Source organism: Dermacentor silvarum, chromosome 11 (genome assembly GCF_013339745.2).
Source record: "Dermacentor silvarum isolate Dsil-2018 chromosome 11, BIME_Dsil_1.4, whole genome shotgun sequence".
Lineage (NCBI taxonomy): Eukaryota > Metazoa > Arthropoda > Arachnida > Ixodida > Ixodidae > Dermacentor > Dermacentor silvarum.
The window spans coordinates 106,679,460-106,706,240 of NC_051164.1; the positions used below are offsets into that span (position 1 = coordinate 106,679,460).

The 26,781-nt window shown below is 45.2% G+C and overlaps 1 protein-coding gene across 3 annotated transcripts in view; it reads left to right on the top strand.

Annotated features, from left to right (window-relative positions):
• Positions 1-1,014: 1,014 nt before the first annotated feature.
• Positions 1,015-26,781, top strand: part of LOC119433508 (uncharacterized) — a 47,930-nt gene continuing 22,163 nt past the window's right edge. The window contains exon 1 of one of the 3 annotated variants that reach the window (XM_049658850.1): positions 1,015-1,474. In XM_049658850.1, coding sequence (XP_049514807.1) covers positions 1,337-1,474 — 138 coding nt within the window. In that variant the 5' untranslated portion in view covers positions 1,015-1,336. The remainder of the gene's footprint in view (positions 1,475-26,781) is intronic. The other 2 variants (XM_049658849.1, XM_049658851.1) reach the window with 2 other exon arrangements.

Sequence of the window (26,781 nt, forward strand, 5' to 3'; positions counted from 1 at the left end):
ATCCTGAACCACCGAATCTGTGCAGGATTGGGATTGTCAATCGCCGATGCTTGGTAGAGGTACCATAGTTCGCGGTCTACAGTCAGCACGCGCAGTGCACGACGAAGGAACGGACATCCAGTGAACATAAGTATAAAACTCAGTTTATTCGCCTGAAATGTCCGCCAGACTAATTGATTCCCGATCAATCAATCAATCACGGTAGAAGGATAGTGAAGCGGGCAAGTTAAAACCTTGCCATTGTAAGCTGCGCGCAAACGGACGAGCCCGACCGAGGGAGAACGCAGAAATTAATCTTTCTGATGCGAGGCTCACTAATGAGGTGACGCCCTATCATTACAAGATATCTGATGTCTTCGAGGCACCGAAGGAGTTCATGGCATGTCTGCCAACTTCTTGCTGCGGGTGTTCTTGCGTTCTGATTTGGTCGCCGTTTCATCGAAACCTTTTGACGCTGTCATGGCAGGGATGTCACCCACTTGCGTCACGTTACGTATCGCAAGCTGCAGGATGAACCAACGCCTCCTAGATAGCAGGCCTGTGCACTCTGCTTTCTGACGTCGTCCTACTTGGACCGAAATTTCCATTGCCGAGCCCGGTGTGACGTAAGTAATGACGTTGAAAATCACCGCGGCTTACTCCGGAGCATCCCCATTAGATTCTCTGGCAGTCGGGCAAGGTATATAGCATGACGCCACGAATCCAAGTGCACAGGGCCGGTATTTTGTAGCGATGCCTTTCCGGTAATAATGCCTTTTCGCGCTTATCGCGCTTTCTCAGTGGTCAGAGCGACGGTCCGCTCGCGTTATCAACGGGATCAGCCGGCCGTGAGCGGTGGATGATAAGACTATTCTAAAATAAGTCATAAAGGCATCGCTACAAAATCGCAGCCCAGGCCTCGTGCTATCTGGAAGGCATTGGATGAACGCAGTGGCCGTTTCACATTTTGAGCTGATTCACCGACCGTGACCGACGGTCTATGCGCGCAAGTGATCCACGTTCTTTTAATTCTTCAGCGATGTTGCGGTCGGTGCCGACGAAACCGGCGTCAGATCGGACGAAGCAGATAAGCTGCTGGCGGTGTAATTCGCTGCGGGTAATGCCACGTCATGCTCGTCCGCGGAATTTGGTCCGTCGTGCGAATCCAACTCGAGTGAACATCGCCATTGTCCGTCCACGTTCGCTGATAATATGTCCAGCGTCGGGGTTGGCTGGCGTTTGCTGTTGGGAACAGTTCTGTAGCGTAAGGTCTTTGTTGTGAATACGAGCACCGATTTCTCCCAGCAGCAGCGACGATGTGAAAAGCTTCGGTGCGAGAGGAATCTTGATTTTGCCGATGGACGCGGCCGAAGTGGCAACAAGTATAGGTGCATTCGCAAGACGCCACGTGGCCCGCAGCCAAAACTCATTTCTTTGCATCTCTTGGGAATGCGTGGCAGCTGCCGTGTCATCCGAATTTGAAGCCCCCAAAATGGTAAGGCGCATGTTTTTATCTTTTTCTGCTGTCATAAAGACGCGTTATTCATGTTTTTGGGTAGCATTAAGCTGCATCATATTTCTGAGTATGCACGTCGGGTTATTAAAACGGGCCATGCATCCACGAAGTACCCCCGCCGGGTTTTTGGCCCATCAGGCTTTCGCACAGGGTCGATTGCGGCGGCGAGGGTGTTGGTGAGCCTTCCGAGCGTTGAATCTCGAAATCAGCCGTCCTCCCCCCTTCCCTCCAAATGTTTGTTTGATAGCTTCGTGCTCTATATCCCCGAAACAAATGCTCGTCCCTTTTTCGGGCGATAGCTTTGAACGTTAAATCAAGCAACCTCCCACGCAGCGGCTCGTGCGCTTTATGCAGGCCTTTGGTGTATGCGACACCAGTGGCCTGAGCAAATGTAAGTTGGCATGCACCCCGCGGTTAGCTAGCCGTATCCGGTGAATGGGGTATCCTAGTGGCTTAACTGACCCTGAATGCTTGGGCCTTTATATTAGAACCCCACCGGATACAGCGCATCCGCGCTTGTCCAGAATTTTCGCCCCTGGCATTCAATGCCTGAACCATCTGGGTGAAATAGGCTGTTCGCCTATTCCTGTCCGGCTCGGTGGTCTTCGTCTTTCATGTCTCATTTCATATCTATCTTGCCATCTCTCTCTTTCGTTTAAATTATTTGCGAAAATTTGTTAAAGGACGAAGTTTCATCTTCTATACTGCAGTGTAAACGTTGCAATGCCCCTCTATGTCCATACCGGGCCCCTGCGCCACTAAATACCACCAGTCGCCAAGCATGGCAACCTCCCGAAGTTGGATTTAATTTTACAGCCGCACTCCGTCAGAGGCGTTAAAGATGCTGCTTGTGTTCCACAAACAAGTTAAATGCTCGTTTTTTTTTATTATCAGGCATGCGTAACGGATGTGTGCTCTTTTTAAGGCCCGACGATCCGAGCTTCAAATGACGGCCGCGGAAACTATCAGCCCAAATTGCAGCGAACGGCGCCGCACAATTAGCTCAAATACATTTCCTTGTGAGGCGAAAAACTGTGGCTCAGCAGATTTGGAGCCGCAGCGAGAACCGAGGAATTCTGTTCCTCAAACTTTCAGCGCATTCAGGAACTACAAACGCGAATGCGCAGAGCTTAAAAAAATCGGACTCCACGGAAGGCGGGCAGAGACCGCCACTGCTATAATGGCCGAGCTTATGCTGACGGGAACTGCCGCCAGAAGTCTAAATTCCGCAGAACAAACAAGTATATAGTAGGCGTTGAAAACTGCCACGCTTAAAACTACGAAGCTTCAAATTGCGTGGCTTCGCAATATTGCACAGTCAACTCTGCGGCACAGCTGATGTTCCCATTTTCTTAAATGACCGCGCTTTCGTCAACTGCTGACTGCGGTACGTACGTAACACTCTCGGAAGCACATCACAGCGATTACGCAGTTTTTTTTTCTTTCACCGCCGTGTCCTATTAGATAGCGGATTCTCTGGTTTTCTTTGCCGCCGAGAAGCGTTCGGATAACTCCGTTTTACTTGCTGTGTCATTTCCAGGCAATTCATTTGCGGCCTATCTCGCTGACTCCGTGGCGTAGACGCGCATATCAGCAGCCGGCACGGAAAGAATCTCGCGCAAGTAAGGTTGTCACACACTGGCGGCGCAATCTGCAATACATTAACAGCGATTTAGTGAAGCCCTGCATTTTCAGCTGGATAAGCTCCGTGCCTTTGTGCCCACCGCGAAGTAACGGCATCGTGTACAAGGCTTCTAGTATTCGGCAAGAGAAAAATAATTGAAAAAATGATATTGGCTACAGAGCTCATAACTGTTAGCAATAACATCAGCAGGAATAGGTTCAGTCACCCGCCGTGGCTGTTTAGTGGCTATGGTGTTGGGCTTCTATGCACGAGGTCGCGGGATCGAATCCCGGCCACGGCGGCCGCATTTCGATGGGGGCGAAATGCGAAAACACCCGTGTACTTAAATTTAGGGGCACGTTAAAGAACCCCAGGTGGTCCAAAGTTCCCGGAGTACCCCACTACGGCGTGCCTTATAATCTGATCGTGGGTCTGGCACGTAAAACCCCATAATTTATTATTTATTTAACAGGTTCAGTCGAGAAAATGGCGATATAAAAAGATAATAAAAAGGTTACACTGTGAGAGATAATCTCGTTTAATGTTATACAAGATTATTTCTATAACACAGAGTGGATTTACCGTGAGAGTCATCTGTATTTTGCTCCCTTTCTTATTGCACTGCTGTCGTACGTAGCGATCATGTTTTTATCAATGGTGTTCGCTGAAAGTTGTACAAAAGTTCTACGCTAGAGCTTCAACGAAGCGAGGGGCGCACATTGCCAAAAATTTTAGCGTCGAGCGCATACCGTCGCGAGTTGGTGACGGCATGTTAAAGAAATAAAAGGCTGGCGCCCCATTTTAAACTTGAAGAACACTTTCGCTTGGACGGCTTGTCGTAACACGTTCTTCGTGCAATCTATCACGTTAGCCGAGTTTGGTGTGAACTCGATGGAAGCCCGGCCGCTTCATCGTCTTTAGAGATAACACCGTTTGCAGGGGAGAAAGTGATGCACGGTTGCAGGTCAACGTCCAAGTTGTCGTGTTGTTACAAAATAAATTGCTCATGATGTCTTGGGCGCCAAGCAGAACGCAAGAGATGAAGATGTAAAGCGGCGATAATCAGTACATGAGTTTCAAGTAAAGTCGTGTTTATTTTCCTTTATCCATAAAGGAAAGAGCAGCCGCATAAAAGCTGATACGTACAGAAGCTGGACCTGGTGGCTTCCCAGCAAGGTTTGACAGCCGAGCACGCCAAAATAATGTTATTGTAACGACATCATCAAATTGCACTTGGACAGTCGCTAAAGGAAACTGCGACCAAAACACCATACATTCGGATAAGTACAGAAAAAAGAAAAACGCGGATAGTCTTATCAGAAATAGGTGGTAAATATGTTAAAATTTAAACTGATATACAGGCAACGGTGTGGGGCTCCGGATTAATTTTGACCACCTAAATCTAAGCACACGAAAGTGTCGTCACTAACCGCGGCGGTTAGTGACGACACCACGATGAAGTAGAATTATCCAAACAATCTAGGCTGAAGTGAATGTACTAAGCTAATTCAGGCGAGAACTGCCAGTGCGAGACGTATGCAGGCACATAAGTATAATTCACGAAAACCATCAAAGGAAATGAATTGAAAATAAAATGAAAAGGTAATCTCCGGCAATAATTTTTTTTTGAGAATCCATTTAGAAGTGTGGGTGTACGCTAAACTCGAGCAAGTTATACGAAGATGCCCGATGTGCGCGAAATATCCCTCAGTTACGATGTACACCCACATGCGTTGGCGACATTTTTTTTGTCGATTCTGACCAGTAGTATGTAGGTAGTGAAATTTATTGAGGTCCGGAAGACTCTTCACCCCGTAGTGTCAAGAAACAACTACAACAACGATAACAACAACATGAACATTAAGGTGCGAGTAAAATTAACGCTGTGCTTGCCCAATGTGGCTTTAGTTCACTCCAGTGGGGAGAGTGTTGTTACACACGACCATTTTAATGAAGGCAGGACGGTGTTTGACGGTATGTGCGACGTGCCGCTTTCCGTTCTTCGTAATGCCTGCAGCCATTAATAAATTTGTGAGTGGGCGTAGAGCTGGTGATTCAGCTATACGAAAACAAAGGAAAAAAAGGAAATACGCGGCAATTTTTTACTCTAATTAAGGCTACTTATTAGGTAATATCCAAAGCATCATTCTACTATTATGAATTTTAAGTCAGAAGCATCTTGGAATGATAATCTGCACGTTGGACATTTATTGACAGTCCATCATAATTTGTTACTGAAGGGGATATAATGAACAACTGTTCTCTGTTCTGTTTTAGACATCGTTTGATGTTACTGATGTTTGATTCTGCTCCAGTTTTCTGTGTTCTACAACAAAAAATAAGGAATTAAATTAATAAAAATGCCGAAATAATAACATAATATATAACATAAATGATTTTGTTGCATCTGAAAGAAAGAATTACATTATTGTGACTGATTGCAGCTGAGGATATCGGCACCAACAGTTTACGAGAATCGATGAAAATCGCGAAAGTTAAAAATTGCGGCAGAACTCATCTCAAGATGACTGTCGGCTGTACTGCGGTTATCATTATTCAAGCAATGTAACGACGCACCGTATTGCTGTAGTCATGTTTATTTAAAGTGGGTCATTCTGAGACATGCGTTGCTTCGGCTATATGCGATATGCGCCGTCTTCGGAATCGGCCCACTTTGTTATGGCACCCGCTTGCCAAGGTCGCCGATCAGCGTGGCGCCGACGCAGTGACGAGGATGGAATTACCAAAGGAACGACGTTGATGGAACGACAATGACGTCATGGCGACGACGGCACGACGACAGCGAGATGACTCTGAAATGATGATGGTATGACGATGACAGCGTTGATCAACGAGGACGGCATGAGGACAATGAGGTGACGACGAGTCTATGACGAGCATGGTCTGATGACGGCGGTATGACAACTTGATGACGAAGTTGGAATGACGACGGCGTGATAGATAGATAAATAGATAGCTAGATAGATAGATACATAGATAGATAGGCTCAAAACGGCTGAAGTAGGCAAAGAATGCTCATTGCATAAAAAATTAGGGAGCCACGTTTACAGCGCTGTAACCCCGCAAAACAGTTTTAAAGTTCCGCAGTTCTCATTTTTGAGTGAAATCGGAGGGTCAGCGTTCCGCATTATATACGCGGTGTTTGATCTTGTGCACACAACCGCGACGAGCAAGGTATACGTCGAGGAATGAGACGCACACGCCATTGTTATTCCCGAAGCTGTGGTCTTTAATTAGACGTCGTTTGGCAAAACACGTCTGCTGTTGTCTACGCCCGTTTGCTGAACGCACAAGTTTTATTAAACCTCGCATTCGCCCCGCTCTGTGCTTGTTTATGTTTACTTTTTATAACCCCCGTTATTTCACGCAACTCGCACGCGTTGCGCCAGCGCCTCCTGGACAGCAAAAGGCGTGGGCGTTTAGAGGCCTGACGTCACGTATACTTGTGCAGACAGGCCATACATTCAAAGAGAAACACCAGCAAACCGCGACAACAAGGCTTAGCAGGCCAACATTGTCTTCTTCCTCTTCCCTTCTTTCTCTCTCGCCTTTTTCATGACGCGAGCTTAACTGGGTTGTAAGCCAGCGTGTATGACCTCGGGGCTTTAAGCTTCAAGGCACTTCATTATCAAGGAGGCTTTGGTTGCGCTCTGCGCGAGCGGTTGGAAGCCACGTTAGGAATACGTGTAGGTACGTTCCTGAAAAAGGTTCTGTTTGGGAGCTCATATTTGCAAAATCTTCGCCGTTGAATTCGTACGGAAATTGTAGAGAGTATGGGTAAAGTCGTATATGTCTTGAGCGCGTGATTAGCGCGGAAAACGAAAGTATGAGAACGCACGATATTCTCTCCCCCCCCCCCCCCCTTCCCGCTAGCTGAGTGCTTGAATGTACTCTAAAGAGGGCAAGATACCTGCTTGGAGAATAAAAAAAAAAACTGGTGAAAGCCCGCGACATGTAAACAAGACGTGACAGGAATTTGAGAGCGAACTGTACATTTCGTGGGCGAATTTGGTGTCCGCGAGAGACCGCGTAGGCGATGGCGGATTCGGCAAGCGCCGTGTGTGGGTGGTCCTGAAAATAAATTCTGCATTTAACGTGTGGCTCTATATTTCTTAAGCGACAACGCACATTCTTCTTGAGGCGGAAGCATTCGGGGCGTTCCCGTAACAGTGCCACGCGTCGTTCGTTCACATGTTGCAGGCGTTAGTTTTCACCGGATTAACACTGTTTTTGCTCGGCGCAAGACCACCTACGGTATAGCTGAAGTTCCTTGAATGTTGTCGCCAATTGAGGTGTGTCCGGTCAGAACGCGTACACGTGTCGCGAATCGTGTGGTGCAGTGGCCAGTGATTTAAACGCGGTAATCGGCCCGCATGGACGGCCGGCGCTTTCTTGCGTCACCGGTGGGCGCTGGGTGATCGCTGGGGGACCAAATGCAGTCACAGTGCGTCACAAAAGATCCTCTCTTTCATCGCACGCCACAGCGCATCGGCTGGGTGTACCCGGCGCCAACGGGTGGCGCAAAAATTTTTTGTATCACCGAGCACTCTCTGGCACCAGCGGTCAGTCTTGAATGTACGGTGACATATGTTTAAGTAGCGAACGCATTTGGACCCTTGGGATTAGGTTCGATGGCTGTGCTTGCCGCTGTTATATACTACAGGCAGCACGCCAAACGAACACACTTATACTGCTGATAATGCGAGGGCCTTACTGTCTCTCTCTTGCGAGAACTCGCAAAGCGAAAATTAGAAGATAATTTCATGAGCGATGCGGAGTCCTCTCGACACTGGAGACAATAAATTTAGCGACACATCGTATTGCCACCGTCGCAACGGCTTATGAGGCGTGTATTGCAGCGGAATTCCTGTTATGCGCTTTGGTTATTATTATTATTATTATTATTATTATTATTATTATTATTATTATTATTATTATTATTATTATTATTATTATTATTATTATTATTGCCAATTATTATTATATATTATATTATTATGCCAATAAATAACAATAATAATCAATCAATCAATCATGTTTATTTAACGTGCCCAGGAACAACCCTAAGGTCTGAGTGCTGGCGCACGCATACATTACAAACCAAAAACAAAACACTCAGGGAAAAATCATTAAACAATAAATGAATAAAAAAAAATTGTGAAAAGAAGAGAGTACCGACAACAAAGCGCAAAGTAAATACAAAAGAAAAAGGAGGAGAAGGGCACTTGAACAATACATGAAATTATAACACAAGGCAAAGCTCGGAAAGGAACGATGACAAGGAGTTATGAAAGATATCAAGTTCACGAAAGTAAGCGTTATAAAGATTCTGTATTCTGTGGACAGTTGAGTGTTCGTGATGACAGGCAGGAACATGGAAAGGTCTATGTTCTCTGGTGATCTTGCGTGGGATGCGGAACATGACACAGCCGAGAAATTCGGGACACGTGAGGTTACCGTGAAGGAGTTTAAAGAGAAACAGGAGGTCAGTGCGATTACGTCGGTCGCGAAGTGAGGGCAATGACAACAATCCAACAGTGCTAGTACAGGGTGCAATGTCCAGGTTTGCAAAGCGGTGATTATATATGCTTAGAAACTTTTTCTGGACACGATCTATAATGTCACTGTTGGATCTAGAAGAGCCATTCCAGACGACCGACGCATATTCGAGTTGAGGAAGACAGATGGTTGTGTATAATTTGCGGAACGGTGTAGGAGACTTGAATTCCCTCGATAGTCTGCATACAGAACCAAGAGAGCGCATACCCCGCATTCCAACACGTTTAGTGTGAGCCGAAAAGTGTAAGGTTGCATCAAAAAGTACACCAAGATCATTGATCTCGCAGACCTTACACAACGGCACAGAATCTACAGAATAAGAAAAAGAAATACTTGCTGTTTTGCGTGTGAAAGTCATGACTTTGGTCTTAGCAGCATTCAAGGTAAGGTTATTATCCTTGCACCATTTAGAAAAAGAAAACAGGTCAGACTGCAGGGCGCGACAGTCATCAACAGTGTGAATTTTCTTTAAAATCTTGATGTCATCGGCATATAGAAGGAAAGAAGAGTTCCGAATAACAGAAAGAACGTCATTAATAAAAACTAAAAAAGGAGTGGTCCTAATACAGATCCTTGAGGGACGCCGCTAGTTGCCATGTAAGAAGAAGACGTTTGGCCATTGACGTTAACATAACAGGATCTACCAAGAAGATAACTGCGCAAGAGATTCACAACTGACGAGTCAACATCAAAGTGCGTAAGCGTGATCAGAAGCAGCGAGTGGCTGACTACATCAAAAGCCTTGCTGAGATCACAGTAAATGGTGTCAACTTGCCCCCTTTGCAGTACCGGCGTGGAGATCTGTGTCATGAAACTTGCGAGATTTGTGATAGTGGAGCGGCCGGTGAGAAATCCATGTGAATTCGGAATGAGCGAGTTCTTCACAGTAAAAGACAATATGTTGTGAAGAGCAAGCTCAAAAATCTTGGACGTAGCACAGAGAAGAGAAATTGGGCGATAATTCGAGGCATCTGATTTACATCCAGACTTAAATACAGGAAAAACACGAGCAGTTTTCCACATGTGAGGGAAAGTGGAAGTAGTCAAAGAGTTATTAAATATAGATGTCAGTACCGGAGCAAATATACTGCCGTAAGCTTTTAGAATTGCGGAGGGGATGCCGTCAGGGCCGCAGGATAGGGAAGGCTTCAAGCGCCTAAGGCATTCGTGGACAAGCTCTTCATCAAACAACACCGCACTAGATGTAGGAACCATCGTGTGCTGCTGACTGACACCAGCGTTGAAACCTGCATCTTTATATAAGGAAGAGAAATGGGCTGCAAAACAATCCGCGACTGCTTGGACTTCTGCCCCTCTAGAGTCAAGTAAGCGAAAACCCTCTCCATGTTTATTGGAGCGCTTACGGATATACTTCCAAAATTCTGCCGGCCGGTCGGAGGCGCTTTTTTTCAAGAATGCCATATATGAGTCTAGATCCCGCTTATAGAGACGTTTACAGAGAGCCCGAAAAAAGCGGAATTCATCTCTGCACTCATTAGGCAACGGAAATCTAGATTTTCGGTGTGCGCGATCTTTCTGCTTTAGGGAAATTATGAGTTCAGATGAAAACCAGTGGGGATATCTAGAGCGTTTAGGCCTGTACTGGGGAATGTATTTGCGCATACTGCTCAAAACAAGCTCCGTAAACTGATCTACTTGTTCATCAACGTTGCTTTTGTCTGTAACCAGTGACCAGTCGGTGGTGGACAAAAAATTATATAAACCAAGATAATCACCACGCTTGAAAGCAAAGCGTGAGGATTCATTTATGCCACTGGAGGAGCTGTGCCTCAGTGCTGACACAGAGGCAGTTATCTTTAGTGGCGGATGAAACTTATCGGTACGCACAAGGAAAATTTCGGAACGAGATACATCTAAGACTTGAGCATTCGAGATGCAAAGATCTAAGACGTTGCCACAGGAATTGGCAATCAAGTTATGCTGCTGAAGGGAACAGAAGGACAGAAAGTCCAACAACAGACTGCATTTCTTCTCTGTGTAATGATTGTAATGAGAATATCTAAGTGTGTTCCAATGAATACCTGGTGTATTAAAATCACCAAGAATAATTATTTTGTGCTTACTATGGGAGGATATTACGCTTTCAATGGAAGAGATAACCTCATCAAACAAAACAGGGGAGATATTCGGCTGTACATAGAAAGAATAATAATAATAGAAAGAATAATAATAATCAATCAATCAATCAATCATGTTTATTTAACGTGCCCAGGAACAACCCTAAGGTCTGAGTGCTGGCGCACGCATACCTTACAAACCAAAAACCAATAATAATAATAATAATACTACTACTACTACTACTACTACTACTACTACTACTACTACTACTACTACTACTACTACTACTACTACTACTACTACTACTACTACTACTACTACTACTACTACTACTACTACTACTACTACTACTACTACTACTACTACTACTACTAATAATAATAATAATAATAATAATAATAATAATAATAATCAATCAATCATTTATTTATCGTGCCCAGGAACAACCGTGAGGTCTGGGTGCTGGCGCACGTATACATAGAAAAAGAAATACAGCAGGGGAGTATCAGTGAAAAAAAAAAAAAACAATGAATAAAAAATATCAATCTTGAAAAGAAAAGTGTACATACATGTAACCGAAGGCGCAAAATGCATACATAATAAAATGGAGAAGGGAAGTTGAACAATATGGCGAAACTAAGACACAACAACGGAAAGCTGAGAGCAGAACAAAGACAGAGAGTTGTGAAAAATATCAAGGTCATGAAAGTGGGCGTTATAAAGACTCTGTATTCTATGGACGGTTGAGTGTTGGTGGTGACAGGCAGCAACATGGAAAGGTCTGTGTTCTCTGGTGATATTGCGCGGAATACGAAATGTGATACAACTGAGGAGTTCGGGGCACATGAGGATACCGTGAAGGATTTTGAAAAGGAAAAGCAGGTCAGCACGATTACGGCGGCAGCGAAGTAAGGGCAATGGCAATAATCCAACAGTGCTAGAGCAGGGCCCAGAGTCCGTGTTTGCAAAGCGGTGATGATATATGCTTAGAAACTTTTTCTGGACCCGATCTATAATGTCACTGTTGGATCTAGAAATGCCATTCCAGACGAGCGACGCGTATTCGAGCTGAGGAAGACAGATTGTTGTGTACAACTTGCGGAACGGTGTAGGAGAATTGAATTCTCTCGACAGTCTGCAAACAGAGCCAAGAGTGCGCATGCCCCGCATTGCAACGCGTTTAGTGTGAGCTGAAAAGTGTAAGGTTGTATCAAAAAGTACACCAAGATCATTGATCTCACGGACCTTACACAATGGTACAGAATCTACTGAATAAGAAAAAGAGATGCTTGCTGTTTTGCGGGTGAAAGTCATGACTTTGGTCTTAGCAGCATTCAAGGTGAGGTTATTATCTGTGCACCATTTAGAAAAAGAAAGCAGGTCAGACTGCAGGATGCGACAGTCATCAACAGTGATTCACTGAATTGCCTTAAAGATCTTTATGTCATCAGCATATAGGAGGAATGAAGAATGTCGAATGGCGGAAAGAACGTCATTAATAAAAATTAAAGAAAGGAGTGGTCCTAACACTGATCCTTGAGGAACGCCGCTGGTTACCATGTACGATGAAGACGTTTGGCCGTTGACGTTAACAAAACATGATCTACCAATAAGATAACTCCGCAATAGATTTACAATTGACGAGTCAACACCAAAGTGCGTAAGCTTGATGAGAAGCAGTGAGTGGCTTACCACATCAAAAGCTTTACTGAGGTCGCAATATATGGTGTCTACTTGCCCCCTTTGAAGTACCGGCGCGGAGATATGTGTCATGAAGCTTGCGAGATTTGTGATAGTAGAGCGGCCGGTGAGGAATCCATGCTGATTCGGAATCAATGTGTTCTTCACAGTACAAGACAATACGTTGTGAAGAGCAAGCTCAAAAACCTTAGACGTGGCACAGAGAAGAGAAATCGGGCGATAATTTGAGACATCGGTTTTACAGCCAGACTTAAATACAGGAAAAACACGAGCAGTTTTCCACATGTGAGGGAAGGTGGAAGTATTCAGAGAGCTATTAAATATAGATGTCAATACTGGGGCAAATATACCGCTGTACGCTTTTAAGATTGCGGAAGGGATGCCATCAGGACCGCAAGATAGGGAAGGCTTCAAGCGCTTAAGGCATTCGATGATCAGCTTTGCATCAAACAACACAGGACTAGATGTAGGAGCCGTTGTGTGCTGCTGACTGACACCAGCGTTGAAACCTGAAGGCTTATATAAGGAAGAGAAATGGGCAGCAAAACAATCCGCTACTGCTTGGACTTCTACTCCACCAGAGTCGAGCAGGCGAAAACACTCTCCGCGATTACTGGTACGCTTGCGGATATACTTCCAAAATTCCGCCGGCCGGTCGGAGGCGCTCTTCTCCAAGAATGCAATAATAATAATAATAATAATAATAATAATAATAATAATAATAATAATAATAATAATAATAATAATAATAATAATAATAATAATAATAATAATAATAATAATAATAATAATAATAATAATAATTTTGGCATTCTCTTTGAAACGGGGTGGTGACAAATAGTTACCTCGCCTGGTGACTACTGCACATTAATGCTGCACATGTTTTTCATTCTAGCATTTTTGTATACATCTCCATAATCTTTTTCTTTTTTTCCTCGGAACTTCTCTAGCTACCTCGTATCCCTACCTATACCTGTAACGAATCCAGTCTTATCAATTTCTTCCCTGATTTTTTTTCCACCAATACTCTAAACGTCTCTTGCTTATCTCGCCTGCTGACCGGTTGACGCTCCCGTCCACTTTACTTACAAGCTCTTCTGGAAGGCGTACGTTACCTCCGGGTCTCACTGGATGAATCCCTTCGTATTCCATTAGGATGTGCTGAGTGATCTCCGGATCTTTGCTGCAGCATACACATGCCCCCCCCCCCCCTTCCCCCCTCAGACAGGGGTAATTGGAGATCGCAGGGAGAGGCCTTCGTCCTGCAGTGGACATAAAATATAGGCTGATGATGATGATGATGATGATGATGATCATCATCATCATGATGATGATGACACATGCCTCATTTTGTTGCGAATACTTGCTCCGGCATGTTTCTGTATGTTTCCCTTCTAATTTATTTCTTCTCATTCTTGTAAATCTTCATGGTCCTTTTTGTTTTCATTGTTTGCATCCAATACACTTTTTTTTTCTCTCACTTTCTTTCCGATGACTCATGGTTGGCTATTTACAGTTTGAATTACCCTGTACTTGGCTGCCAACATTCTTGACCTCTTCCTCCATTCTGTGTCCACACTTTTCAGGTACAGATACTCGTGCACTTTAGCCGCCCATTTATTTTCATCCATGTTCCTGAGCCTTTCGTCAAAACTAATTTTGCTCTGTGCTTCTCTGACTTCAAAAGAGGCCCAACCCATGTCTCCCTGCACTGCTTCATTTGTGGTTTTATCGTGGGCTCCCAAAGCCAACCAGCCTACTGATCTTTGGTTAACTTCCAATACCGACAAGATATCCGATTGTAAGCATAGAATGGCATTTGCGAACGTTAGCGCTGTCACCATCACTCCTTTCCAGATTCCACGCACCATCTCATGCTTATTGTGGCCCCACAGTGCTATGTGTTTCATTATTGCTGCATTCCGCTTCCCCTTTATTTTCAGATTATCTTGATGGTAGCATGAGTAATTCTTTCCTTTGTTTATGCATACGCCGAGGTACTTATATTGATTGACTATGGGTATGACTTGCTCTTGAATTGACACCACGTAATTTCTCGCCTCTTCGTTAAAGTTCACAATTCCAGATTTCTATGTGCTAAACGTAGGGCGTAAATTTGTCGCTGCGTTGCCACAGATATTTGCAAGTGTCTGCAAATCTCTTGTATTGTCCGCTAGTAGCACTATGTCGTCCGCATACATTAGTCCAGGGACCTTCTGTTGCACCATTTGTCGATTACGCATGTAGGATAAATCAAACCTTAATTTGCTGTTTTCCAGTCCTCTTTCTTTGCCCTCAGCATAAAGCGTGAACAACAATGGAGACGGAGGGCATCGTTGCTTCAGTCCTTGGTGAATTCCCACCACTTCATTTTATTTTCGACCTTCCCATACAACTTGTACTCGGTACGTACCAGTGCGCTGCACGGCGCACCGTGCTGACGACATGGGTCACTGTAGATGTTGGCACCACTGCTCGAAGAAGCTATTTGACGCTGACTTGGAGCATGCGTATGTGCCACTCGGTCTGAGCCGGTCTTCAATGAACTCTTTGATGGCAACTTGGGTCACTGGGTGTGCGCCAGTACATGTGTGCCGCTCTTCAATGAACGTATTCGACGCCAAATTGGGTAACTAGTCCCGTGCTGCTGGGAAGTACTCACAGAATGCTAACGCATTAATTTTTTTTATTTAGAAATGATCCTTCCCCCCCTCACCCAGTCACGCTTCAATCGCTGCTCCCATAACCACCTTTGATGGTGTCGGTGACGATTGGTTCTGGTTCGATTTTTTGCCCGAAGCTTCGCGACCCATTCGAATCGACCTTCCTGGAGACAGAAAAAAAGCATACCCGAGCCCAACGTTCAGCTGCTCCCTGAGAACTCGGAGAAGCCACGAGATCGGAATGCGGCCGGATCTTGGCCGCGCACCCAGCTCGAAGGTGCGACCGCTTCCGAGCGCTCTCAGCTGGAGCGCGGCGCTCTGAGTGGGTTTTAGCGAGTGGGCTTTAGCGAGTGTGTTCCGAGCGTTGGATTTCGACCTGCCGAATGTGAAACACGCCGCTAGAGCGCTCTGGATGGCTTAAATATAGACCAGTCCAATGTACAATAATTCCGAGTGCCACCTACTTTCCTGTTTCGGACGCTGCTCCCGTCTTCAGTGTTCCTGACAGGAAAGACGTCGCACGGCTTACGACGATAGTCAATGCCGGCCTACCCTATTAAAATTGCACGGTTTAAAAGACGACGTGTGATGAACGTCATCGTGAAATTTGGACTTGATTGTCTGTTTGGAACTCGGAAGTGCATTAACGACGTTAATAAATAGAAAGCCGCGAGGTTTATTAATGAACAAAGCCTTTCGCTTCGATGAAACCATGCACAACGGATACCGGAATACAACGAAATGGGCAATCGTGAGGTGAGAAATAAAATAAACTATGACATAAAAAACAATATCTACTGACAAGGTGAAGTCGCGCATGCGCGCACAACTTCGTTTTCCCTGTCGAATAAAAGATGAAACTGGGGAGAGATTGAGAAAAAGCAAGAAAAAAGCCCAGGAGTGACGACAGATACTACTTTCTTGTTTTCGAAGTTCAACACGCGAGTTTTACCGGAGGGTTTTCATTTTTGGACGTGATGAATGCTGCGCCGCGGTCCGACCGCAGTGTCCGATGCCGGCTTTATTACTCGATCGTGCACCTGCGCAGTGCCCACTTCGTCGTTTTCGCGTAATAACCTGTCCCAGACACGACGACGAAGGGTCATCTCGCGAGTTTAGCGAAGCGTCGAACGCCGGGTCATCCTTAATTGCGTTTGGCTCATCTGATGAGGCCGGTAACTCACCATGCGAAAAAAACCATGCGAGTTTTTTTTCTTCTTTTTTTGTTCTCTCTCAATTTCTAAGTGACCCTTGTTTGTTATTTGTTGCGCACTGCTTTTCCGTTTCGTAGCTGCGAAATGGCGGATCTGAGCGAAGTTCGTGTTGTTTGAGTCACCCAGTGCCGAGTAAAGAAACTTTCGTGCCATCGGTCGAGCTGGGAATATATAGTGAGAACTGGATCACTACTACACTAATAAGTAACAATGATAACGGACGGAGTTTGCGTCCCGAGGGAGCACTGTGTGCTACCAGGGATGCGGTAGCGGAGAGCGTCTGATCAATTTTTACCACCTAAAGTTATACAGTACAATACGATACGATATAATATAGCACAATGCAATACGATACGATGTGATACGATACAGCAAAATACAATGCAATAGAACTCAATATACTATAACACAACACAATCCAATATAATACAACACAATACAATTTAATGCAACACAATAGCATTTTTACGTATTCCCAAATCTAAATACACGCTTGTGTTTGCATTCCGCCGACGTCGGAATGTGACAGCAAGTCAAACCCGTAGTCTCGTGTTCTGTAGAGTATAACGCCTTACCGATCAAGCCGGCTATTGTATAGCACACGTCGTACGTCATGCTAAGGAGGCTTTAGTCCGGGCATTTCCTATTAAAACGTGTCTAAAAAGTAGCAATGCTTTCATTAGGCAACCGTCGAAGCAATGTTCGTGAAGTTTATTGCGTTTAAAAGGAAAAGTGAGAGTCCACTAACTTTTGGCGACTGATTTTAGTTAGGCACGCAAGTGTTCTACAAGATAATTACTATACTCGTAACAAAAACACACAACGCAATTCCGTAAACTACAGCTTACAGAGCTTCTAAAGCGGGCAGCACCAATGTGTTGCGAGCGTGTTTTGGAGTTAAGCGTCGCATTTTTACCGGATTCACCCTTGTCACCTGAAGGAAACGCTACCTTTATTTACGTCAGCCGCGATCTGCTGTGTGTACTCGCACGGCACTCACCGGTATAATTTAAATCACCTAGGTTTCTTTGACGGGAACCTAAATATATAAGTATACTCGAGAGTTCTTTTGTATTACGCCTCCATCCGAATGCGGCCGCAGCGGCGGGGTTCGAACCCCTGACCTCGAGCTCAGCAGTGCTACATAGCCACCGAGTTACCGCGGCGAGTCACAAGTAACTGTGAAGGGGGGCTTTAGTCTAGCAGGGGCAGTCGTCTACAGACTTCGTCCTCACTCGCTTTGTCTGGACGGGCACTCGGGAAGAGATTAGGCGATTCTCGGGCGCCAGCAAACCTGGCGACACCGTCTGCTCCCCACGACATCCGGGCAACGCCGTCAGCCTGCTCCTAACACGGGGTCTCGGCAACAGCATGCGCGGGCCGGGCGACGAACGACTGAAGCGTGGCGTTTTCTTCGAGACGAGGAAAGGGTTTAATGGGGCGTCCGTAACGTCCGCGCAGCATTGCCTGCGCTTCGAAACCAGCGATAGAGCCCGAGTGCGCGCACAGAGTTGCGTTTCGCGTGCTTCTGTTTCTTTTTTCTTTTCTTCTCCGTCTTTCTTTTGTAAACAAGCGTACTGGCGTGTTTTCTTATACTTGCGCGCTGTACTGGATCGCCTGAGAGTAAAATACGGTCGTGTCGTTGAATGACATTGTTTAAAACTGAAGTGCCGTATGGCTGCCGATGCAAGTTTTCTGGACGGGTACCCTTACTCCGTTCTCGGAACGGCGGCGAAAGTGAAGAGTAATCTTGATTTTTCGCGCAAGCTCTAAGAAGTTTACAACAGGCACAATAAACGTGTCTATTTATTAAAAAAAAGAAAATAAACAACTTACGGGTTTTATGCGTAGCATTGTGTAAGGAAGCTGTTGTAATGGAACGAGGAGAGAGAGAGAGAGAGAGAGAGAGAGAGAGAGAGAGAGAGAGAGAGAGAGAGAGAGAGAGAGAAACGTAAATGCATGAGCAACAAAGGAAGCGTCGCAACGGCATAAGGTAAGAAGTTCCCCCTCGCCAGTCAGAGGTGAGCAGGGAACAAACGGCCCATGGAGAAAGCGAAGCAACAGCTCGAAGTAGCAAAGTAACACTGCAGGAACCTTAACAAATAGATTACGAAAACGCCATAGTTAAAAAAAAGAACACACACACACACACGCATGTCTTCACATTGCTCTAGAACGACTTGCATTGGTGGAGCCAGTGTACGCTGTTCAACTATATGCGACGCCATGCAACTACGCTGAGTGCTATGTAGCTATTGTGTACTACACTATAACATTCACTGTCGCACACAGAGAACGACACGCAACGACAATAATCACGATGCGGAGGGTTGAAGCGGAAGAGCGCTCGCCACGCTTTTATTCTCTCCTGCTGTGCCCGCGACACCCTCTACACGCGTGAAAGCATAGCGTAGTGATGATGATTTATTGCCATCCCCTTTGAAACGGAGCGGTGACAAATGGTCACCTAGCCTACTTGAGTTAATCAGATATGATAACATGATTTTCACTTTAGCATTTTTGTATACATCTTTAACCTTTTTTCTCTTCCTGAAAACTTTCCTGTCTACCTTGTATACCGCTACATATGAATGTAACGGATCCGGTCGTATCGATCTCTTCCCTGCTTTATTTACACCAATACTCGAAACTTATCTTGCTTATCTCGACTGCTGACCGGTTCATGGTTCCGTGCAATTTAAATGCAAGCGCTTCTGTAAGGTGTACTACGTTACCTACGGGTCTCACTGAGTGAATCCCTTCGCATTCCATTAGGATGTGCTGAGTGGTCTCTGGATTTTTGCTGCAGCAGCCGCATGCCTCGTCTTGTAGTGGATATTAGCTGTGGTATGTTTTTGTCCTTAGGCAACCAGCTATCGCACAGATTTTCCCTTTTCATTTCTTTCTCCCCATTCTTGTAAATCTCCATGGTCTTTTTTGTGTCCATTTTTTGTACCCAATTCACTCTCTGTTTCTCTTTCTTTCTTTTTGATTACTCCTGGTTGTCTCTCTACGCTTTCAAGCGTGGCGCAGACATTTAACGCCCTCTGGACGCAAAGGCGCCAAACTACCACTAGCAGCTGCAGCTGTTAAGGACATAGTGCATCGCCCGTCCTCGAATTCAGCGCAATACGAGGCCGACACGAGGTCATTTCTTCATGCTTAATTACGGTATGTAGTAATGTTTAAGTACTGTTGAAGCACGTAAAACGCTTTCTGATGCGTTAGTGGGCGTTTTAGCTGTTTACTGTTTCGTTATATTTCTTTCTTATTTTCTTTTGTTTTACATGTAGTACTACGGCACGACCCTCCTATCTACGTCGCCTATACTAGTTTTACTAATAAAATGGTTTGTAACGAGGAAAACGACGCAGAGCAGTGCACAAGGCACATAGCAATGAATATGCAAGTAATATAATGCAGGACAGAAGAAGAAAACCATGTTACTTGAGGCATATCAATGCCACAGAGTATACACATTCAGGCTTCTATGGAATATTTCTTTCAAATCTGACGTCTCTTTTACTTACTTCTACTGGCAATTTCTTAGTATGATGCAAAGTAATATTTGAGGACCAATAAAAGAAAAGCTAGATATGTGCAAGGCGATGAATAACACCCATATAATTTACCGGGCACTTGTTTAGACATATTGTTTGCAAGTCACTAGATGCTATGCGACAATTTATGGTGTCTCATAACTTTGTCAAGTTTTCCGTCAGTCGGTCTCGCTTGTAAGAGTGAGGATACGAAATTTATACATGATGTGACGACACCAACTTTTATTGGTTCAACGCTCCGCTTTATTTTTGCGGTATATATTCGCAATATTCTACACATTGTGCTTGATTAATTGACAAGGGTAAATTTTTTTTTATGTTAGAAATCACGGGATGTCGACAACGCAGAGACAGTTCCTTACGATGTAGACTCGAACACACGGCGCTTTTAGCCATAGCCGTCCATTTTCTATGCGGGTTTTCGGTGCTTTGATTTCGTTGCTGTTTGATGCTCAGAAAGAAAACAACAGTGCAACCTGACACTCTCGTGCGAAGTGAATGGGTAGAAAGAGTCTCCCTCTAAAAAAAAAAAGAGGTAAAAACGAGAATGAAAGCGTAATTTTTCGCTCGAATGTGAGCCCCGGGACCAGGCAACATACCACGCGTTTGTCGCATGAGTAATGGGTGGTCAGGTTGCAAGGGCTCAGTTGGTGCCGCAACGTCGTTGGCCTCCTTAAATTTCGCGTCGGTTGTTCAAAGGGCGAATGCCGAGAATTATGTTTATGACGCGTCGGTTTTAATGGCCGACCGAACGCACGAGAATGCATTGCACCGCGGCTACAGCGCGTCATTCAACTGACGCAGCGTACGGTGTAGCTCGGGGATAAAGTGCTGCTGCGAACTTGAGTGCGATACACGGTGAATTAAAAGTGATTGCATTTTTCGCTGTCAGGCTTACGCTAACAACAGGAGACGAATAAACGAGCAACATCGTAGGCGAATAAACGAGCAACAGAGAAACGACGCATCATTGCAACGGGAGACAGCGAGGCTTGATTTATTTGCTTCTTTATCGCGGCCGGAGTTAAGTTCGCCATTTTGTGTAATAAGGATGCAATGTGGCTTCCGTTTCACAAAAAGAATCATGAAAATATTTTTACTTTTAGTAGGGCGCGATTTATTACTTCAGCTCACAGCAACAAGATCGTGTTGATTATATATATATTTTTAGACACAGTCCACTCGCTCCGTGTATAAAAGAACAATTTCAAATCTGAGGCAGAGCCTTGCTATTTTTATAGCTTAATAGCAGGTCATTGGGTGCCCTTTGCACCACAAATGATTAATTCCTCTTTCTGGCGCTAGTTCCAGTGTTGCAATGTCGTTAATTGCTATAACGGTGATGAACGTACTTATCGCAGTGTGCGGTGGTGGTTACATTGAGTCAAGTAGGCTTATATTGATTTGTTCAAGTCAGTCGGAATGCGTTACAGTGGCTCAAGTATTACATTCACCATATCGGCTCGTTATAAGTTGAAGCACTCATTTGCAGCAGGAAACGCACCAAACAGCGCGTTGTATTCGTCTCTGTTTAGCGCTTCGTCCATTACTGGTGCTTAGTCAATTCGCATGAATGTCTCTGTCATAGATTAACTTATAAAAAAGGAAAAAAAAATGTGTGACGATAACAGCCAGTAAGCGAATAACGCGAAATAATTTGTAACTGTAGAAAGAAGTCATTTTGTAAAGCTGGCTTCTCCTTTGTAAGGTTTAGCGTGAGGCAGAGCACCCTTTACAGGCAGGTGCACCATATAGGCATCGCCACTGCGAAACCGGCCATTACTTTTACTGAGCCTCCTCTTTGCCAAAAAAAAAAAAAAAAAAATAAAAAAGAAATAAAGCCATAAAGCAATTTTTATTCTTACTGTGTTAAACTTGCGCTGGCGCATGATGCTTCGATGACAACACAACGATGCTGTGAAGTCATTTCCCGGCTTGCAATGCTTTCAAATTCTTTCCTTGAAATGAGCACCACGGAACACTCGAGAGCACAACCGGGGTCTTCCTGTATATCTTTATTGTTGCATTTGAGGACGTTACGTCGGACCAAACAGGGTGTTCTCCGTGCAGTGGACGCGCTCCTTCGTCGCCCATGCCCGCGCAAATTACGTCAAATCTGAAATGGTCTAATCTGACTTAGCCCTTTCGATATAGAGCGCAAGGCGTTGATAGATAGACTAAAGTGTAGCATGGCCTTGCACACCAGCGCAAGTTACATTTCTTTCTTGTGAGGGCGCTGTACATTTTGGAAGGGGTTTCGGCTGCTGCGGATCCTCCGTGATAGAGCTGAAGTGTGAATAGAGAGGCCTGTGGGTGTACTGTCTTGGCAAGGTGGGATGAATTGCCCTCAGTCTCTTGAGCGCCAGTTCAAATATATTGTCCCCGTTAGTATTTCCGGTATTTATTATGAGAGGCTTCACCGCCTACAGCACTTGATAAGTGGCGTTCTGGTGGAGCAATTGCCGGCAACTTTTGCAAGGCTAGGTCAGCATGCAGCAAACAGTACTCCTCTCCCTTCTTCTCCTCTATTGTAACCAAACCTAACCTAATTTGATCTAACTTGTCCCAATTGAACCTTAGAAGCGCAGTAAGCTGGGCGAGTTGGTATGATTCCATCATAAAAACCCGCGCCCAAAACACACCGACCAAGAGATGAGTACGACACTTCGCTGGACACCAGCGATTTGTCATCTTCTTTGCTTGGTCCGTGCATGTGTGCGCTGGTTTTCTTGATGCAACCTAACCTGACCTGATTCAGCTTAACACAATCTGGCCAAGCCTAATCTAGTCATTATTTCACTTATTACTGAGGAGGATGGAGGAAGTGGGCGAAGTTACACGGACGGCGCAAGATAAGTAAAAGTAAAGCCGAGAAAGGAAAAAAAAATTGCGGTAAGAAAAGAACGCACCAAGCAAAGTTTATACATGCCGTGAAAGAGTGCTTTCTGTATATCAAGTATCAGTTCTCAATAAGGCCAACTAATAAGCTCAGACTGACTGCTACTGTTTTTTATCATTGCAACTGGCCTTACGGGAACGGGAAACAAGATGCGGGCTTTTGCCAGCGGAGTACACAGCTTCATTATTTTTTCACCGCGTGGGAGAAACGGGCGAAAAATACGAGCGCAACATTTATGCCCTTGCTGTTTTTTTTTTTTTTTTGTTTCCTGCCTACTTGTCTGGCGTATACGTACGGCTTTACCGCGCGCCGGTGGTTCTGACGTGTTTTTCTTCCGCACCGTGTGTTCGGGCTGCGAGGCGGCGCTCTGGCCTTAATGCGAATGGGGGGAAGGAGAGGGCGTGGCAGGTATTTAGCTTCGAGGCCGCTCGACGACGAGGCCTTCACGCGAGCCCGCGATCACGCCATGCGTCCCGAATGACCCGAACGCCGGGACAATGCCGCCCGCTCGGACGTGCCGAAGCAACCGTGAGAGCGGGCGGGCGGAGCATTGCGTCCCGACCAACGTGGAAAGCTTATTGTGGGCAATATTTCGCTGGAGCTCGAAATAAATGCGAAAAACTCCGGAAACTAAATAAACCAAGCATCTGCTCGTGGTAAGAGTGGATTTTTTTTTTCTTGTATTGTGGAAGCGTAATTTACTGATACAGGTAAAATAGTTTTTCTCTTTAGTGTCCCTTTAACGTTAAGCGAACTATGAAACGTCGATTGATACGTTTCAAATAAATGCTGTACAAATACGCAAAGGATGCGTCGCGATTTTATTTTATATTCGAGTACGTGCGAGTTCGATTTTTGTTTGCGCCATAGGTGGAAGTTTTGCGTCATTTGTCTTCGTGGTAACGTGCACGCAACCACGAGCGGGTGGGACACGTGTCTCCTGTAGCGTCATCAATGGGTTCAGGGCCCGTTGCTTCAAGCCGCTTCAGCTTTTTGCCCGGCGTCCCGTTTTCCTGACTAATTTGTAACTTCGAAGGAAATAAGCATACAATTTCATTTCAAGTTTTCGTATGTGCTGCAATGTTTCCGTCCGTTTTGCGTAGTGCACTTACGGAAATAATGAGGCAATGATACAGAATCCTTATCTATTCAACTTGAATGATGCATTAATTACGGAGAATCATTGGACTACGTTACATGCGTAAGGCTTTCAGTACCAGTCAGTGTTGGTAACATTATGTTTGACAAAGTCGACAGGTATATAGCCACACAAAACACTCCTTTTTTAGCGAAAGTCGCCAAGTGATAATGATGACTATGACTTTTTCGGAATTATGCTTCTTTTTCTGTTTTTATTGTTTTCAGACGTCTTCGACACAGTTTCTTTCAAGAATATACTTAAATTACCTGCTGCGTTGCCTAGTCAACAGTCAGAACGTGAAAAGACCAAATAACCACAAATTCCCTGAAACGACATCAGGTTTCAAGATTTTGCTTCGCCTAAAAAAGACTGATGCCTCCAGATGGATCACTAGCAAGCCATTCGGTGTGCCTTTAGAAGTCGCGACAAATGAAGGTGCGTATATCCTCCTTGGGATAAAATGGAGGCGAGGCAATAAACTTAGCCAAGGTCCTTTAAGAGAGTTTATCTGGGAAAATTACTTACTGGCTATTTACGTCATTAAAAGATCGCTTTGAATTCACTAATACTTTTTAAAGACAAAATTGTAGTTAAAAGTGACGTAATATTTGACACATTTAATCACTTTCTCGCTAAATTATCAACACTGGCAGGGGTTGCAGCAGCATAAAATTGTCATTTTTCATTCGCCGCCGTGGCCGTGAGAGGCGCTGGCTAACATTACCAAGGCTAGACTATTATCGTTAATACGTTGTCATCCACTTGGAGAGTAGCACGAAACTACGGGTTTCCTTCGTAGCTTCATGCTACTCTATTCGTGGCCTCTGAGATCGCACGGGGGCCCATCGCCGTTCTGAGCTCGGAGGCCACGACTTCTTTAAGAACACTATCCGAATACGCACATGTACACAAATAACAGTGAGGTTGGACGGAGGTATGGACGAGCCGCCGTCGTAAAACATAGAAGAATGATTAACAGTTTCTTTGTTGAACTGGTGAAGTCATTGGAGATAAGGACGGAACTTGGAATAGCCACCGTGTTGTTAATGAACGGAATGATTAATGAAATGAACGACAACTTTTCCACCGGTAGGTGCCGAAACCCGCCACCTCCGCAGACGCGTGCGGTGTTGTGGTAATAAGCATTGCATCGAGGACTGTCCCCCGTTCACTTTCCTGGGTATTATTGTACTTCTTTCTTCTTTCTGGGGTTTTACGAGCCAAAAGCAGTTCTGATTATGAGGCACGCCGTGGTGGAGGGCTCCGGATTAATTTTGACCACCTGGGGTTCTTTAACGTGCACTACAACGCAAGTACACGGGCGTTTTTGCATTTCGCCTCCATCGAAATACGGCCGCCGCGGCCGGGATTTGATCCCGCGACCTCGTGCTCAGCAGCGCAACGCCTTAGCTGACTGAGCCACCCCGGCGGGTATTGAATAAAGACACATACACATAACTTCGTTGTTGTTATCGTCTTTTAACAGCGGAGCTGTATAAGCCGAGAGTTAGTCCGTAACGTGCGAACAGAAAATGTGGGCCGATCCTGGTGTTGGTGCAGAAAGGGTCCAAGCGCAATGGCACATACCCCTGTGAACTAGCGCAGCTGATCCTGGCTAAGTCTAGCTATGCATGGTTGGGACTACTTAAGCTTAATCAGTCATCGATAGCCAATCGATAGCCAATCAACTGCTAATCGATAATCGATCAATAATAAGTAAATTCTGGAAAATGCTGGGGATGACTTGGTAGTGCTTAGCCTAGCCCAAATACGTGGTCAGTACCTTGCGATAGCCAATAGATAGTCATTCAATGGCTAATCGATAATTGATCAATAATGAACAAATTTCGCGAAATGCTGGGGATGACTTGGTGGTGCTTAGCCTAGCCAAAAAGCCAGGACTAGCTAGGTGCCCACCAGCGCCGCTGTCTCTTTAGCATTGCGCCTCCAGTGCAAGCTACGCCAATTTTTATTTTCTCTTAACTTTGTCACCATGGTAACCATTAGTTTGTGGTCACTGCTTGTCACTGTGGTCAATGCTTTCGCGCGCACCTCCCGCTTCTGTTCGCGAAGGCGATCCTCACGTGCACGCCGTTGGTCTTCATCGGTCACAGAGCGGCTATCCGACGTTACGAATCCTTCGGACGACACGCGTTCGGCTATAGCGGCTTTCCCGTCGCCTTCGCGCCCATTCACGCTGTTGCTCACGCCGGCGCTCTTTCCATGCACGTCCTTCTTCTTCAGTACGGACTACGCGCGTCCTGGAAAGACCAAAGTAAACTGCTGATAACGTCGCTACAGCGATGTCGACGTCACAAGAAAACGAGGCACATACTTTGGTGGTTACAAAACGACGTTTTATTATTCCGCCATCCACTCCGGAGCCACGGAGCACCGCCGGCGCGCAGCAGGCTACCGTGGATTCAATTTTTGTCAACGCGACGTTTTTCGACACACCCTGTCGACACACGCACTTTTGGTCAGAACCTAGCCATGTACAGCTACACCGTAATAAACTATTCAATTTTAAAATGAAGGTAAATAAATAATTTGCTTTATAATTACATTGTTAAACCATAATTACTTGTTTAGCGCAAAAACAACGGACACGTGAAAGACGACAGGACAAGGCGCTACTCTCAACTGACATCATTTTATTGTATCCCTCCGTACATTGTTAACGTATTAGAATAAAATTATGGCAGGAACCATTCTCGAGCACGAACCATTCTCGATGGTTATCTAGTCTTGTGAAGCATTTCTTAAGGACATAGATGACGTAAATGTGTGCAAAAAGCAACGATCGTGGGACGACGGTTGCGGAC